Genomic DNA, 17680 nt, shown 5'->3' on the forward strand with positions numbered 1-17680 from the left:
TTAAGTCTTTGCAGGGCCATAGGGTCTCTGCTGCAGCTCCTCAACTCTGCCATTGCAGTGTGACCTTAGCAATTTACATTTGCAGACAATATAGAAATAAAGGAGCATGGCTGTGTTCTAATAAAACTTTATTTACAAAACCATGCATTGGATTTGCTGTTGCTGTGCAGGCTGCAGTTTCCTGACCCTGCCACACAGGACCATGTCGAGCCATCCTGAAGGACTACTGTTAGTCTTTCTTGAGTGGCTTTTCTTCCCAGAGTTTAAAAAACATAGGCAAACAGGTTGGGACTGCAGGCTAGCGAAGCTGGGTTCCATCACAGCAGCCCCTGCATCTCTGGCCCTCCCTGCCTGTTCTGTCTGCCCTGCACAGCACTTGCTATAGTAAAGAGGGGAATTCAAGCAAGCTTTCCTAGGCTGAAAAGGACATTGTAATATTTCCAGGAACTGGAAGCTTGTCAAAGAGACCGTCTTCTTGTAAATATCCTAAAGGAATCATAAGAGCGATGATGCTGGGCCATGAACATCGGATGATATTTGTAAAGTTCTTCTCATTCCGGATTCCTGACTTTAAAGGTCTGGTTTTCCCATGTTGGTATTTCATTTAGAAAAGCAAGTTTCTGCATGCACGCTCGGACCTTGACGTGGCACATTACAAGCTGAAGCCCAGAAGCCTCATGCTCCACTATGAGTTCCTCCAGAGAGTCAGGCAGCTGCCCCTGGAATATAGCTACGGGGAATACAGAGATCTCTTCCGGGACTTCGGCACCCACTACATCACAGAGGCTGTTCTCGGGGGTATTTATGAGTACACACTTGTGATGAACCAAGAGGCCATGGAGCGAGCAGGTAACTTCCCAAGGGACACACTTTCCTGACCAGGTGAGTCTCATCTTGCTGCTAGAGGGAAATTTAAGTCGTCCTCCTGGTTTTCCTTCTGCCTACCTGGCTGCACTTTCTCGGGTGTGTTTGCAGAGGCCTCCTTCTCCTCCTTTAACTGTCAATCTTAGCCCTCCCAGACTTACTCTCTGACTGGGCTGTTTTCTCTAACTATCTCTGTCCAGTCCCATCCCGTGCCATGCCTTTAACTGCTTTCAACACGCAGATAGCTCCTAAATTATATATCCTTCCTGGATCGCTTCCCATAGTTGATGTTAAAATGTCTCCTTGATAACTCCATGCCAAGGTCGAACAACTACCACAAACTTAACATGCCACACAAAGAGAACTTTTGGTTTTCTTTTCCAAGTAGGATTCTTCCATATCATCCACATCTCAGAAATAGTTCCACCATCCAAATAGTGGCTCAAGCCAAAAACCTAAAAATTTACCTCAATTATTTTTCTTTCCTTCCAGTCTATTAGCAAGTTCCATTAGCTTTCCTTCCAAATTATATGTTCTATTTTTAGTGTTGCCACCATACACACATCCTATGACCACTGACTCTCACTCAAAATTCAATGTGAATGTGAGTTACAGAAGAGGTAGGTTCTGATTGGGGAGGTTTGTGAAGAGCCTCGAAATGCTGCATTTCTAATAAGCTTGGATTTGATGCTGGTGCTGCTTGTCCACAGACTATAGTTTCAGAAACACCCAGATTATTACCATAGCCTTCAGGCTAATATTCAACTGCTAAGCCTTAGAATGTATCCTCTATGCAGATATCCCAGGACTGTCCTACTATCATCAATGCCAGCCTTGGGTGTGAGTTCTGCTTTCCAGGCCAGTATTCTGCCCTACTGCCCAGCACTTTTTAGGCTATATGAATCACTGAAGGTCACATGGTTTACAGGGGCACAGGTGGGGCTTTTATAGGCCCCATGCTCTTGTAAGAGGACATGGTATATAATGTAAATTTGTGCCAATGTGACCTCGGTCTTGTCATGATCAGGGGTATCTTTCTCCATAACAAGGATTTGAAAAGTGTTCCCTGTGGGTGAATCAATGAAGGGGAGGGTTGCATCTGCACTGCCCTTGCTGGGCAGACCTACAAAGAGACCGATAAAGGAATCAGGCTTTTAGAGGATGACTGAGCACTTCCCCTTCATGAAAGCAGCAAACATCCTGGGGGCAGGCTGACACTGGAAGCTGAGTTTGATCTCTATGAGGTCCTTACTCTGGTGCCCGTAGCTGTCCGCACTTCTTGACATCAGGCTGGTGACCCATTTATTTCAATCCATGTCCCTGGGACATCGGAAGAGTTAGGCCCCTAGAGTGAACCACAGGAAAGGGGACAGAGTGAATTCCCATGGAGGTCACCAACCTCTTTTCTTGCTTCCTTCAGATTATTCCCTTAATGACATCCACAACTGTGCCAAATATGATTTCCGAGTTGGTGGTGACATCCGGGGAGTCTATGTCAAACTGGGTGTGTCAGAAGACAAATGTAGGAACATTCTGAATGAAATAAAAGGTGAGAGACGGGGCCATGTGTCTTCTGTGCTAGTAGTTTCTCCTTCCATGATGCTTCTGGTCCCTGTCTTCCTTTAAGCTAAGCACTGGTCATGCCAAGCATTTCAATTAAAATAATAACCCAGCTGGTAAAAATCCACCAAACACCTACTGTGAGCTGAGTAAACAAAAATGAACCTGTTCACTTCTGGTCCTCACTGTCCCCACATGAGGTAAGTAAGCAATGGAAGAGGGAACAGCAAGGCCCTGTCCAGCTGCAACCTCAGGGAGGACTTCCTGGAGGAGAAATTATGGGAATTACAACTCGAGGACTAAAATGTCAGGATCATTTATTGGCAGGAAAAACAACCTAACAATATCATGGTGCATAGGGACTGAGTTGGCCTGGCTAGAAGTGCAGTGCTGGGGCATAAGGCAGGAGGAAGAAGGTAGGCTCCCCTGAGGAAAGGAGTGATGAAGAGACAAGCGGCAGGCAAAGCCACAGGTCAGGTAGCAAAGTCCAAAAGGCAGGAAAGGCCAGACCTGAGGTGGGGACTGAACCAGCGGAGCTACTGAGCTATGTGTCTGGGACCAGGGAACTTGGAAGCAATACAGGGAATTGGGAGTCAACCGAGCAGGCAGTGTGGGAAGGAGACTGATTGGCAGCTCTCGGCACCCCGTGGAGCTCTGTCTTTAGCCGCTCTACCTGCTGGGTTGGTGCCTGGGTTTACCTGTAAAGAGTTCCACAGCTGAAACAAAACAGTAACAAAACCACCACAGAAATTAACTGCTTCTTATGGCTTATACCTTGATGTCACTCCAGACCTCATGCCGTCATTGGTGGGGCTTTTAGGAGGTGGCTGGATCTAGGGTGTGTGATGCTGGGATCAAGGATGCGATGCTGTAATTGATTTCTGGTTCAATGCTAGGATGATGGGTGCCCCTCTCACACTGAGTGTGAATGCTACCCACCCTAAGGGGGGAAGCCCTGGATAGACCATGAGGGATAGAAAGAGGGCTACTGGGGTCACTCATCACTTGCTGCTTGCTGGTTTTGCTGCCTTGTGCCTGCCATGAATTCTTTCTCCTTTTCCATGCCCCTCTGCCATGACACCCTGCTTTGGAGCCATCCAACTATGAACTGAAACTCTACAAACTGTGAGCTAAATAAAGCTTTCCTCTTTTAACTCGGAGTGTCCTGGTATTTTGTCTCAGTAATGAGAAAAGTAACTAAGACACTGCTATTTTGTAGCAGCCTCTTGCACTTCAGGCTGGCTTGTCCATATTGTTTGTTTGCTCACTATGGTGAGCTGAGTACATAGGAATAGGCCCTCTTTAAAGAAGACTTGTAAAGTAATTCCCCATCCAGCTCATTAAATGGAACACTGCTCAGTAACCTTCATCCATTGGTGATCACACCCTCTCCTTTTCTGAGACAACCTATAACTATCTCTGCTTCTATGTGAAATATGTCTCTTTCTGTCTTTAGAGTTTTATAACCTAGATGTATCACTCACCAATATGCCTCTCTGTTGCTCTTTTTATTAACTTTATGTGGATAGAGTGCAATCTTTTTTCTAGTCTCACATTTTTCATTCCACATCATATTTTTGCATATAACCATAGCTAGTTCACTTTCATTGCTCCATTATCTTTTATTGTACAAGTGCACCATCTTTTCTTTGTTCACTTATTGATGGTCATTGGGATTATTTCCTCTCTCAAGTAATTATAATCAATGCTCTGAAATTCTTATATCATCAAATTAGAATAGGAATGGCTTGCTTGATAAGACTGGGAGCTTTTGGGGTAACTCCATGGGAAGGTAAGCTAATAATCGCTCTGTAGGAGCCAGCACCTAGTGAGCATGTATTATACATGCACCTCATTCTCCACAAGGTGTACTCCTTTGGCCATCTCACACACAGCAGGGATCCAGCTTAGGGCCTGGGTAGGACTGCCTTCACCACTCTTGGTTTTCTTATCTGTAAAGTGAAGATTATGCTGTTCCTACTGGATACTAGGATTCAATACATCCCTGCTTATATAACATTTAGACCAATGACTGATACAAGTGATCAATAATTGCTAACTGTTATGGTTCCACTTATTCTTTACCTGGATGCAGAGATCCATTGTATAGATGAGGGGAAAAGAAATTTCACACTGTATAAGTAATTTGTCCAAGACATAAAGGTGCACACAGCCAGAACTGAGATTCAGTCTTGGGTGAGTGGGCAGGGCCATGGAGGTGAGAGGGGGAACTCAATTTCCCTCAGATGAGCTTCACCATCTCCACCTCCAGGGACCAGTGTGGTGACAGGAATGTCATTTGACCAAGGAGCAGATGCTGTCAAACTGGGCAGGCTTTGTTTACAATTTGGCTGTTTCAGTTGCTGGCTGTATGGGCCTAGACAAGTGACTTAATAATTCCAGGTGTGAGTTTCATCATTTGTCAAGTCGAGTTAATAATGCTCAGCTCATATGACTGCTGTCAGGTAAAACAAAATATTACAGCCAGACTATCAACCTACCTAGCTACCTACCTGCCTACCTTTTTACCAGTGTATTACCTGTCTTCTGTCAAATCAATCAATCTCATCTATCATCCATCCGTTTAACAATCTATTATTTATTTGCACCCCATCCCATACACTAACTCCATGACTGGCATTTGTACAAGCTCAAAATAAATGCCCTTTCCTCCTCCTGCCCCTGACGTGTAGCATTTGTGACCAGATGAGCTTTCCTTTTGCTCCATACTGCTTGACTCCCTTGCGGGCAGGAGCACATCTTGTTCTCCCATGATGGCCAAGCAACCTCAGTGAACCTCATGGCACCCAAATTGTTGGCTGAGCTGCAGAAAAGTCCAAGGTGTAAAAGTGGATCCTCTTGTACATGCCAGCTCTTTATGTCCCTTCCAGACAGGAACAAGAGGAGCACCATGGTGGAGGACTTGGCCGTCCTTGTGCGGGGAGGGGCGAGTGAGCACATCACCACCTTGGCCTATAAGGAGCTGCCGACGGCTGAACTGATGCAGGAGTGGGGAGACGCCGTGCAGTACAACCCAGCCATCGTCAAAGTAAAGGTACCAGCGCTGCACCAACTGCCCTCCATTCTGAGGGTCTGCAGTGAGCCAGGGTGTGGAGTGCAGATCAGTAAGACAGAGCCTTAATCTTGAGGCATATTCATTACAGGAGAAAATATGTCCAGAATGAACAGATTAGAACCTGGTGCTCAGTCCCACCTAGAGAGCCATCTCCTTCCCACTTGGGTCCCCAAGTTGTTAGAGGAAATTAATCAGTTTCTGATTCTAGCGTCTTCAGCTTAGTATTCTTGCCATTTTATCAGAAAATCTCTCATTCAGTCATTCATTTATTTAAATGCTCATGCATTCAACCAACAAATAGTCACTAAGTTCCTGTACAGTACATGAAGTAAGGCACTGGAATAAAGCAGAATGGTGAGATACATACAACGTAACTATCTGAAAGGAGTAGATGCCACATCACGATGATGACTAATATGTTTGGAGCACGTCCTGTATGCAGGGCTGTGGGACTATTATCACATCTAAACCTTTCAATTGTCTGCAAGTTCAGTTTCATGCCTTCCTTTTGTTACTGATACAAATCAAGGGTCAGAGAGGTTGCCTCCCTCTGCGGCTACTCAAGTCTCTGTTAGGTCTAGACAAGAGAAGTGGACTTCTGCCCTCCCCTCCAGATATTCCTGTGGGCTCAGTGGATAAAAATAAGGATCCCAACCACCTGTCACCAAAACAAGAGGAGACTTGCAATCTTAAACTAAAAAGACATTTGTTGGAACAGCACTGTCATACATATCAGCGAGATAGGTCTTTCCTGTGGGGGCTTTGGCAAGGCACCCAGAGCCTGTCTTACACCATGCTCTTCTAGCAGGTGTCTGAACAGTCACTGATGGGCCATTTTCCATCCCCTGAGAGCCCTCTTTTCAGTCATAGAGGGGGCCTGAGAGGCTGGAGCTCTGATGAGACACTGTAGTCTCCACACCTGGCAGTTTCCCACAGTCTCTTTATTTGTGTGTCAAATGTAAAGTTTCTGCAGAACAAGAGCGCTGCCATTCAACCCCTCTCCTCTGCACTTTCTCAGCAGTGACACCCAGGGCACAATTGCTGTGATGACGAGAGGGACAGAGTCAGCCACGGGATGTGGGCAGCTCCAGAGAAATCTGGGCTTGACTGATGTCCTGGTGACATTGGCTGGCATCACCGTGGAGTGTGAGAATGACCAGAGAGTTCAGGGAAAAGAGCTTCCTGGCTTTTACTTTTTACTAAACTATCTCCTCTGTATATTTTTTAAAGCTGACAATGAAGGGAAAGCCCTGGTTATTGCATGAGGTTGGGATGCCTGCCTGGGCACTGGGAATGTCAGATGCCAAGCATGGGGTGTCATCCAAGGTGACTTGGACAATCAGCAATGTTTTCCAGAGTGCTGTGGGGTGGGAAAAGCAAGAGCATTGAAGCCGAGAGTGCCTCTTTGTACCTCCCCGACCCGTGTTGGAAACATACGTTCAGGTGTCCGCTCTTCTCCGCACTTTCTGGAAAGAGAAACTGCACGAGGCTTCCCATTATCTCAGAATAATTCTCAGCAGAGCCAGCTTACCAGGGAGCTGGAGTGACAATTAATTTTCTAGCCCACTAGATAAGCAATTCCTAGATACAAGAGTGTTGGCTAATGCTTGAGTACAGTAATGAGCCTCTGAAATCAAGATCTGAGACACGATTTCTATGACCACCAAATAGTTAGTGAAGGAGACCACAGAAGAACCCAGGCTTAAAGAGGTAGCTCTTAGTTCCAAGAAGAGTTAAGAATCGGCAATGGACATATACAGAGGGTTTTTTTTTAACACAAAAGATTGAAATTATGTTCAAGATGCAGAAAATGAGCATATGTCTGTAAGGTAGAAAAATAGAAATAAAGTTTAGAATGCATTTTATTTGTGATCATAACATATTCAAGAAAATGAGGAATTTGTAAAATAAAAATAGCTGAGATGTTTAGACACTAATCAGATGAAAAGAAAGTGGCTAAATATGGGATACCAAAAGCACAGTACCAGAATTAAAACCCACATTGGAAACTATAAAGAACAGAATTGACACCGCAGAAAATTGAGTCAGTGATGTGGAAGGTGCTATAAAAAATGTTCTTATGATACAGAAACAAAAGACAAAGAGATTAAAACAATGACAGAAAAGAAATATGATGGATAGAGTACAGAAGTGGAAATCTAAAACACAAAGACTTCCTTCTGAGAAAGAGACAAGATTAAATGTGAAGACACATTAATCAAGGGCATAATAGGAGAGGCTTCTGTGAGCTGATAATGTAAAATGAGCAGCTCATTGAAAACTCAGCAAAAGTGCTGAAAACAAAACAAAACAATACTGAAACACATCGCGGTGAAATGTTTTGCTTTCAGGAACAAATATATCCTACAGGAATAAAAGTCAAACCAGTCTTAGAAGTCTACACCGTGAAATGCCTGAAGATAAAAGAGCAGCAACTGTTAGTTCTAAAGGAAAAAGCTGGCAGCCTGGCTAGATGGTCATTAATGGATGAAGAATTTCAAAGATATTTAGAAATCATGAAGGAGTCACAAAAAGTGTCACCAGTTTTAGCAAATATCCAGTTAAATTTGAATTTCAGATAAACAAGGATTAATTTTTTAGTGTAAGCATCTTGCAAATATTGCCTGGGACATACTTATTCTAAAACATTATTTGATGTTTATCTGATATTCCAGTGTAACCACATGTCTTGTATTTAACTGGTGATCTGAGGTGCGATTTCTCTCTTCCATGTGCATTTCTGTGTGTCCTTGAGGTAGCTTGACTGATGCAGAAGCAGTGTGCAGGGGAACGGGCATTGCCCAGGATAGAAGGAAAAACATGTTGATGAACGGTCCCACACAGAGGTCAGGATGCTGAGCTCATGTGCAGAGACATAACCCTCAAACCTCAGTTCAACAGCATTTACTTCTTATTTACACAAGGTGTGCAGTAAGTGTCCATGTGCTCACTCTGGGATTCTAATGGGGGGACTTTATCTTGGCATTTGCTCCCAGGATCGCCTCACCCAGAACTGAAAGCTTCCAGTGGAACTGACCCTCCCCTACTCACTTTTCACTGGTCAGAATAAGCCACATAGCACACTTGCCTTTAAGGAGAGAGCCCTTTCGTGAATAACCTTGCCTCTGAGGAGCTGCAGCCCTACTATGTGCGGGCCTGTCCTTGAGGAATTTCTGACCTACTATGTACAAGCCCGTCCCCAGGGAACTGCAGCCCTACTGTCGTGCAACCTTTCTTGAGGTGTTTCTGTCCTACTAAGTGCAAACCTATCTCTGAGGAGCGCCAGTGCTATCATGCGCAGACCTGCCCTTGAAGAGTTGTAGCCCTACTGTGTGTAAACTTGCCTCTGCAGAATTATAGCCCTTTTTGAAAGCAAGTAACTCAAAAATTTTCTAAAAGCAAATACTCCCTATCCAAGAAAAGATTAAAAATATAATGTGGTAGCACTTGCCAGGTAAAGAGTGTCAGAATTAGGCTGATAGATTTCACTTCCAAAAATAAATTCTGAATTTCAAGTAAGGACACCACCAGTATAAGTAAATGGTAGATAACATACCAAAGGAATAATTTTGCCACAAAGGTACTCCCTAGCATAGGACCGTTTATCAGAAAGAAACATTTCAAAGGAAATAGACAAGCTTCAGTTGGCTAATATACATGCAAAAATTTAAACCTCTCTAGCAATAAAAAATTAAAGGAAGAACACGTTGTGATTCTTCACTTGTCCATTTGACAGTGATTGAAATCTATAATGCCCATGGAGAGTGAGGAACTATAATGGCATGGAGCGTGAGGAAATGGGCACCTTTGTAAAGTGGGATGAGAATATGATGCAGTGCGACTCTTTAGGGAAAAGATGGATAGAAGCACATATCTCCAGAATATTTTAAATACCTCATTTTTGATTCAATAACACCAAATTCAAGGGTCTGCTAAAGAACTAATTTGAAAACTTGGGAAAGATGTATATATAAAGATGTTTTGGAAAAGAACAAAAGGAAATATCTTAAAGGCTCAAGGGCAGAAAAGCTGAGTCCACCATGGGGCCCCCAAATGGCAGGCTACCCAGAGGTCACAGAAAGCCGTTTCCCCCAAATGTACTGAACGGTAGGGCAAAACACTCATGATGAGTGCAAAGAGTGTGTTATAAAATCCCATGATGCACCAATCTGGTGTAAATATCTGTCCGTACACCTATCTAAAAATACCTCCTGAAAGGAAAGAAATCCAACAGGAGCAGTCCAGACCTTTTCCTGCCACTTACTGATAGGTGAACTTCGTCAGATTTCAGCTTCCTGTGCCTCAGACTTTTCCTCAGAACAGTGTGGAAACAGATGACTGCCCACCTCCCAAGACTGCAGTGAAGGTGAAATGCTGAGTGTCAGCTGGAAAGTGCAGCACCCCATAAATGCTAGCTACGGTGACAATTATTTCTCATCACTAAGAGCACCATGTCCCACTGTGGAAAACTGCCTGGCGTTTAACAGAGACTGTCCAGCAGTGCCTTGAGCAATGTGATAAGCATAACCTTGAAAGGAGAAGGGCTGCTAGGGACCCAGAGACCAGCGAATTTGGCATTGAGTATTTGGGGAAAAGACGCAGTAGAAAGAGGAAGAGGCCTGGAGAGAAAAGGAAAAAGAAGGGAAGAAAAGAGGGGGAAAGGCTAGAAAAAAAAGAATAGCAAACCAAAAAGACACCTGTGCCATATTAGCTCAGGTTAAAAGGGAAGCTGTGAAGTCCAGGAGTGTGGGTGCTAAATTCCAAGAGAAAACACCACCATCAGCAAAACTGGGAGATGTCTGGGATCCAGTCTGGCAGTGGGAATGATCATGCTGTTTTTATCAATACAGCAGTCATTAGGGGCCAGGGATTTAGCTCAGTGGTTCTGCTGCCTGCCTCCCATGCACAAGGTCCTGCATTCGATCCCCAGTACCTGAAAAAATTAAAAAAAAAAAAAAAGAAAAGAAATATAACACAGTAGTCATTGTGAACTAGTAGGAAAACACTGGCCTTGGATTAGAATCTTGGCCACACCATTGTATGAGTTTGTGACCTTGGTCAAGTTACTTCTACTCTCCAGAAAATGGGGCCAATAATTGCTACCTTATGAGTGTAAAGTAGATCCTATTAGGAAGCCCATGAAGCTCCTGGAGTGTGCTTTATGTAGAGAGCTTGTTCCAGTTTGGCTAATGTCACCCTGTCTCCTGGGTCAGTCTCCATGCTGGTAGGTGAAGGGCAAGGTGGTTAAGGGCAGCATGTCAAGGTGCCACCAAAGTAGTTATTGGAAGAGCTCTGCGTTGGAGTAAAGGGAGCTGCCCCTCCCCCCATGGCAGCCCCCTCCCTGTGTGCGGCCAGCAGGCTGGGCAGTTCTGCAAACAGCCCTTGGATCAATTCATTGACCACAAGCCCGTGAGACAATGGGACCACCAAGGGGCTTGCTTTGCCCACAGGTGCGAAGGTCAGCATCAGATGCATTAAGAAATGGAAGCAATTTTCTTCCCACTGGAGGCATCTATTAGACATGATTGCCTGCATTTAGAGGGACCCTAAACTCTCCAGGGCTGGATTAGGGCAGAATCATAACCAAAATCTGGAGAGGAACCTAGCCCTGGAGCTGACACTGGAGCCAAGAGAGGCAGCTCATGTTTAACGACCTCTCTGGACCTGGTCTCTGGCTTTGCTCACCACAGCACCACATCCCTGTCACACGCTGCCACCTCCACAGAGGGATGGCACCGCACTTTCTACTTCTCTGCCTCTGCTCCTGCAGCTGGTATTGGTCTATGAAGGCCTCTGCCCCCTGGCATTTGTCCCCAGTGTTTAATGGAGGGAAGGTGCTGGGGAGCTTTGGTGCTCAGGAAAGGGTTCCTGATAGTGGCTTTTTCATGCCGGAACGATTCTGAAAGGTTTGCAGGGAGAGTGGTATTGGGACAGTAATCCTAAAGTACATTTAAAGAGCTGCTGGACACCCCCCCCCACATCCTCCCCTTCCCTCTCTCCTGCTCCGTTCTCCAAGCTCACAAGTTTGGTCATCACCAGTGTGTTGCTCCTCGGCATACTATGGGATTACATCTAGATAAACCCATTGTAAGTTGAATATATCACAAATTGAGGATGCATCTGGTACAGCGGAACATCCTACCTGGAATTCTGGAGTGTCAGAGGCTCCTGGTGACAGTGGCCACGTAGGAGCTGGGCTCAGGCCCTATCACTGCTGCCCAGCACTGCACGAGAGAATCATGCCCCTGAACACTAGTCCAGGAAACTGTCAAAATGCTACTGAATGCTGTTCACTCTGTGCACCCTCACAGAGTGGAAAAAAACCTAAGTCAAATATGATCTGTGATCATCTGTCAAGTGTTGATCTCTATCTCTAGATTCTGAGTTTCTCAAAGTAGGGGTTTTAGTTGGCATCCACGTTTAATGCCTAGCACTTAGTAGGTGTTTGGTGTTTGTGGACCTGAACTGGAATGAGCTGATTTGTGCTTATTGGCTGGGGGAGCATAGCATCCTTCCTGTTCCCAAGGAATCACCTCTGGTTTCCACGCCCCGAACCCCTCACCACGGGGTGGCCTGGCTTCAGCTCTCATTTCATGAGTGTTTTCTCTCAAACTCAATGCTCTTCCTCCCTCTCCAGGTGGAGCCTCTTTATGAACTGGTGACAGCCACAGATTTCGCCTACTCCAGCACAGTGAGACAGCACATGAAGCAGGCCCTGGAGGAGTTCCAGAGCGAAGTCAGCTCCTGCCACTGCACCCCCTGCCATGGCAACGGAGTCCCTGTCCTGAAAGGTACCATTTCCAGGCTGCTAGGTCCCTGTGGAAGCTGTTATCTGGAGGAGGCTGACTCTGTTTCCCAAGAAGGCAGGATGGAGGCAGCTAGGGGACGCTCTCTGGCTGTCACGATGCCTGGGTTCCAGGCTCAGGGGCTCATTGGATGACAGCAGCAGTTAGTTGATGTCTGAATCCACCTGAGAGTGTGTGGTGGTCACAGACTCTGAGCCTGACCAATAGGAAGTGAAGGCAGCAGCAAGCATCAGCCAATAGAAATTGTGCGCTAACTTCAAGGGTCACGGGTGGAGTCACTGCAGAAGGTGGGCCAAATTGAAAGGGGTGGCGGATGGGGACCCCTTGAGCCTGCTGTGATGGACCAGCAAGGCGCTGAGGAGGGTCCAGCCCAGCACCCCAGGACATCAGGAGCCTCTGATCATAGCCAGTTGCAGCCCATGTGGACATAGAGAGCCAGCAAAGTCAACCAAAGATCTGTTCTCAGGGAGAAAGTTTCCAGGGAGAAAGAGTCTCAGCAAGGCGCTGAGGAATTTACTTCTGGTTTCTCATGCTGGATGGATATGAGCAAAACAGACATGGTGGAGATAAGGTCTAAAGTTCCCCATCAGCCCAAGGCCCCTATTCGAGGGTCAGTGGTGCAGAAGTGGGGTCACCTTCTCAGCTCCCGGTTTGGGTCCAGGATGGCTGAAGTCCCCTCTGCCTTGTGTGGGAATCTGGAGCTGGAAGCTGGAGCCCACCTGCAGCTGTAAATGGAGGTGCAGGAGAACATGAAGCCAAGGTCTGACCAATGAAGGACAGCTCTGTAAAGAGATTCTGTGTGATCAGATGACAGGGCTCCAGGGTGACAAATTACCTATTAACACAGGAGTCACTTTCAAATTCTTAGAACCAGCCAAAGTTAGGGCTGAAGAGCGGTGCATTCCTCATCCCTAAGGTCTCCATGCAGTGGCAAGACAATGGCTTAGAGTAGAACATCGTGATGATTGGCTTCAATGAGGCTACCATAGCTTCTGACCCTGAAAGCTTATCAATATGGGTTGAATGTCAGCTAATAAGTAATCTTCCTCAGCAAGTCCTTGTATTTCCCCATGATGGAAATAGACACCCTTTAATGAGCAAAGGCCCCTCAAGAAAAGGGTAGGTATTTTGGGCACTAAACCTACTCTTTGCAAACCTTTCCACTCAGTGTTTTGCCCTGAGGTCGCCTAATAGAATCACCCTCATGCAGGGAGCTGAGCCCCAGGACCTTCGATTCCCAGGGTGTGGTTCACAGTCTCTCTTGGTCTTTTAGGATCCCGCTGTGACTGCATCTGCCCCCTTGGTTTCCAAGGCCCAGCCTGTGAGATCACCAACCGGAAAAGTAAGGATCCTTTTGAGGGTTGTTCAGAAATGGGAACTCGGGGGAAGTCCAGAGAATAAGTCAAAGGAACAAGACCAAGGTGGGGGCTGGAGTAGGGCGCTGGACACCAGGAAGCTGGAGATCCAGCCTGGCTTCCAGTGCGGTGCTGCTTTATTTCACACACCTCTGGTCACAGAACTGCCAGTGCATGGTAGTCCCAAGTCCTTTTCAGGTCATTCTGAGATACTTAAATTGTTTCTACTTAGTGAGCACATCCTCAGCCCTCAAAATCCAGCACTGATGACCATCCTCTGTCAAAATCCCTTTAAGCTCCCAAGTGCAATTAATTCATTCCTCCTGCAGGTGCCCATAGACCTTGAACATACATTTATCACCCTTCTCAGTGCAGCGCATTTGTGGGGGGTGGAGAGAAGCCCGTCTCCTCTGTCTCTGTGCGTAGGGATCAAGTCCCATTGGACTCTGTCCCCCGTTGGTTGATACACATGGAATTAACAAAATGAAAACCTACACTAAAGTTCCCTTCCAGCTCCAAAATTCTTTGGCCAGTTTATTATCTAAGAGCTCTCAACATCTTCTTCCTTTCTCCCTTTTATTTCACTCTGTGACATTTTGATGATCCTCTTAAAAATAGATGTGGAACATTCAATAAAAATGAAAAAACATTTATTGGACACTTCTTTTTTTGGTATCGGAAATCAAGCTCAGGGCCTCAAACCTGCCAGGTAGGTGCCTCACTGCTGAGCTACATCCCTGGACAATTACACACTTTTTTATACAGAGGCAGTTGCTGAGTACCCAGACTCAATTTGGGTTTGAATTTCATCTCCATTATTTAGTAACTGTGATCTTTAGCAAGAGATTTATCCCTTTGTGCCTTTATTTGTGCATCTATAAAATGGACATGATCAATTAACTACCTTATGGAATTGGCTCCAGTTTGTAAAGAGGCATAGAAAGCAGAAATCCCCAACCTTTCGGGCAACAGGGAACCATCTTGGTGGAAGACAATTCTTCTGCAGGTAGGGGTGGGATGGTGGTTTGGGGACTAGGTTCTCATAAGAGGTGCACAACCTAGACCCCTCACTTGTGCAGTGCACAGTAGGGCTCATACTCCTGTGAGAATCCAAGGCCTCCACTGATCCAACAGGAGGCAGGGCTCAGGCAATAAAGCCAGTGATAGGGAGTGACCAAGCTAGACACATGACCTATCGTGATTGAAGTAATCAATTACTCATAGTCTCATCAGCATTCAAAACACCCTCAAGTAGGGGCAAGGGGAGTAGCTCAGTGGTAGAGCCCTTGCATTGTATATCTGAATCCCAGCACTGCACAGAAGTCCTCAAGTGGAAGGTAAATGTCAAGGAGTAGAGAGAGCACCAGTGCCCACCATCACCACATTTAAAACTCATCACTTTTTGTATTACTACTGTGAATATATCACTCATAGATTAAGTTAATTAATTAATTCTCACAAAAACCCATTACATTCACAGCAGATAGTATAGTTCCCATTTTTATATATAGTGAAAAAAACTACTCAGCATCCCCTTGCTGGCAGCCATTCATCCATTCATTTAACCAATGCTTGCTGAGAGCCTTCTCTGTGCTCATCTGGGTACCTGGGTACCGAGGCTCAGTGTGACAAATCCGATCCAGTCTCTATTGTCACAGAGACTGCACTATGGAAGGGAAGAGCAATGTCAACAGAGTCATCCTATCAAGGCACTTAAAGTTTCTAATGTAACAATTGCTACAAAGTGCTCTGAGTTTAAAATATGGGAATCTGATGGAGAATTAGGGGTCATGAATGGTTTCCCTAAAGAAATGTGCTTTTGCTGATACGGGAAGGGAGAATAGGATGGACTGGGTCAGCAGAGGGGGAAAGAATGTCCCCGGCAAGGAGAGCAGCATGTGCACAGGCCCTGTGGGAAGAGAGGACATGGTCATAAAGAAAAACATTTGATTGGAGAGGTGAGATCAGTGATTCAGGCTCCCAAAGCCCTTTGCCTTACCCATTCTGCCACCACACCTAGAGCACCAGATTATAATAATGGCTAAGTAATGCATGTTGTCCTCTTTTCTTATAGATATCCCCACTGATGGGAATTGGAATTGCTGGTCCACCTGGTCTTCATGCTCCAGAGGACTGAAAATAAGACAAAGACAGTGCAACAATCCAGTTCCGCACAATGGGGGCAGCACCTGCTCTGGCCCTGCATCAGAAATGGTCAGCTGTTAGAGGAGAGAGTGCTTCTGGCAGATGACACCACTATGCGCTGCAGACAGCATGGGCCTGGGGATCCCTGGGCCTCGGCCCACCCCACCCCACTCCAGCTCCCACTGCAGCCAGCCCAAGGTAGAGGGCAGGGCCATTCAGGCCTTTAGTTTATAAAGTGCATGATGATTTGAATAAATAGTCCGTTTAAAATGTTGATGTTCCCTAAGAGGACCTTATAAAACTCACGTTGCCCACTCTATACTTTTATTTCACTCTCATTTACTACTGGCCAAGAACTGTGCTGGGGTTGTTCAACAGGTAGTCCCACCATCTAGGAGCAATGACTCCAGTACAGTAGGTGCCTAATAATGAAGCAACAAATGGATATGAAGTTGTTCTTTCTTTGATGAGTGCAGGGTCAGGTCCAGCGATTATGGCAGCTCGCGTTTCGTGGAGATCGTTATGTGCCAGCCGCTGATTCACTGTCTTGGTTCATTCATGGCCACCTCCCAAGACAAATGCTCTTTCTTATTATCCCTACTAAAGAGCTGGGGAAACTGAGGCTTAGAACAGTTCAGAGACTTGTCCAAGGCTACACAGAAGGTGGGCAAGCTGGGCTGCACATTTGGGCTCTAGAGGTTTAAACTCGTAGCTTTGATGGTCCCCTGCCTTTCGGTGAATCAGCATCTGGATAATAAAGGATTTTTCACAAAATAAAAAGCAAAAGAAAGCACCGTGTGTGTGTACATGCGTGCATGTCTGTGTGTGTGGATAGTCTCCACTGCTGCTGCCAGAGGAAGGTTGGTCTCTGTCCCTCAGCTCCCCAGGTGCTGCCAGAGGCCTGGTGGAACAGCACACACACACACACACACACACACACACACACACACACACACTGGAGGCAGAATTACGACTCTCCCTGTGGAGGCTGCTGATCAGGTGTTAATATTAAACAATAGGAAAGAAGAGTTTGTATCACTCGCCTCAGCCATGACCTCCAAAGAGTTAAAGGAACAGCAGGGGTGGAGCCAGGGCAAGAACTGAGCTGGATCCCAGCGTCAGGGAAAGTTAAGGGGATAAAGGGATAAAGGGAAGGCTGAGGTGGCTGCTACAGAAGCACATCAAGGGGCATTTGATGGCTGTGGGGTGGATTCATGGTGCCTTCCCTTCCCCTGTCCAGGAGCTGATCTGTGCTTTCTACTCTGCTCACTTTGTGCAAACACTATTTGGGGAGGAGAGTGCTTGAATAAGACAATTGCTCTCCATGTTACCAAACACCAAAATATGTTTGTTTTTTAGATTGACAAGCGAGTATCTATGCTCTATTTCTCTCATTCATTTTATCCCATTAAGTCCTCCCTTAAGATTTTCTTTGCTCTTAGTTACTTCCTGTCTGATTGAAAAACCGTAGGTGAATTTGCTAGAAAGGGATGGGGGGTGGGTACAGCTAGTTAAGGGTGAATTTGGCTCATCCTATTTCCCTTCCTCCAATTTGTTGTCACCCAAGGCGTCTGCTTTGGGTCGGCTGCCAGATTTGTTTGCTGGGTCTGAGACCTCAGGATATCCACAGCACTGAAGCTTGGCCCCTGCCACCCACTGGTGTGGCCTGAACAGCTCTCTGGAATGAAATTAATAGAACAAGGAGCTTCCCAGGGGTTGTCACAGCAAGTGAGGTGATTCTGTCTGCCTTCCTGCATCCCTGGGTCCCCTGAATAGAGCTGACGGGCCTGGGCCCTTGTTTGGTTTAATATTATTGCTTTGCTGTCTACTGTTCTTTCAACAGGCTAATCCAATAATGTTTTATCTCTTTCATT

The 17680-nt window shown here is 45.9% G+C and overlaps 1 protein-coding gene across 2 annotated transcripts in view; it reads left to right on the top strand.

The window, feature by feature from the left end:
- Positions 1-16599, top strand: part of C8b (complement C8 beta chain) — a 37312-nt gene extending 20713 nt beyond the window's left edge. For both annotated transcript variants that reach the window (XM_021248210.2, XM_004869622.4), the window contains 6 exons: positions 609-849; positions 2285-2413; positions 5316-5479; positions 12138-12291; positions 13580-13648; positions 15736-16599. In XM_021248210.2, coding sequence (XP_021103869.2) covers positions 609-849; positions 2285-2413; positions 5316-5479; positions 12138-12291; positions 13580-13648; positions 15736-15887 — 909 coding nt within the window. In that variant the 3' untranslated portion in view covers positions 15888-16599. The remainder of the gene's footprint in view (positions 1-608; positions 850-2284; positions 2414-5315; positions 5480-12137; positions 12292-13579; positions 13649-15735) is intronic.
- Positions 16600-17680: the final 1081 nt, after the last annotated feature.

Source organism: Heterocephalus glaber, unplaced genomic scaffold (assembly GCF_053883595.1).
Source record: "Heterocephalus glaber isolate CG9 unplaced genomic scaffold, H.glaber_assembly_v1.0 deba00001447, whole genome shotgun sequence".
Lineage (NCBI taxonomy): Eukaryota > Metazoa > Chordata > Mammalia > Rodentia > Bathyergidae > Heterocephalus > Heterocephalus glaber.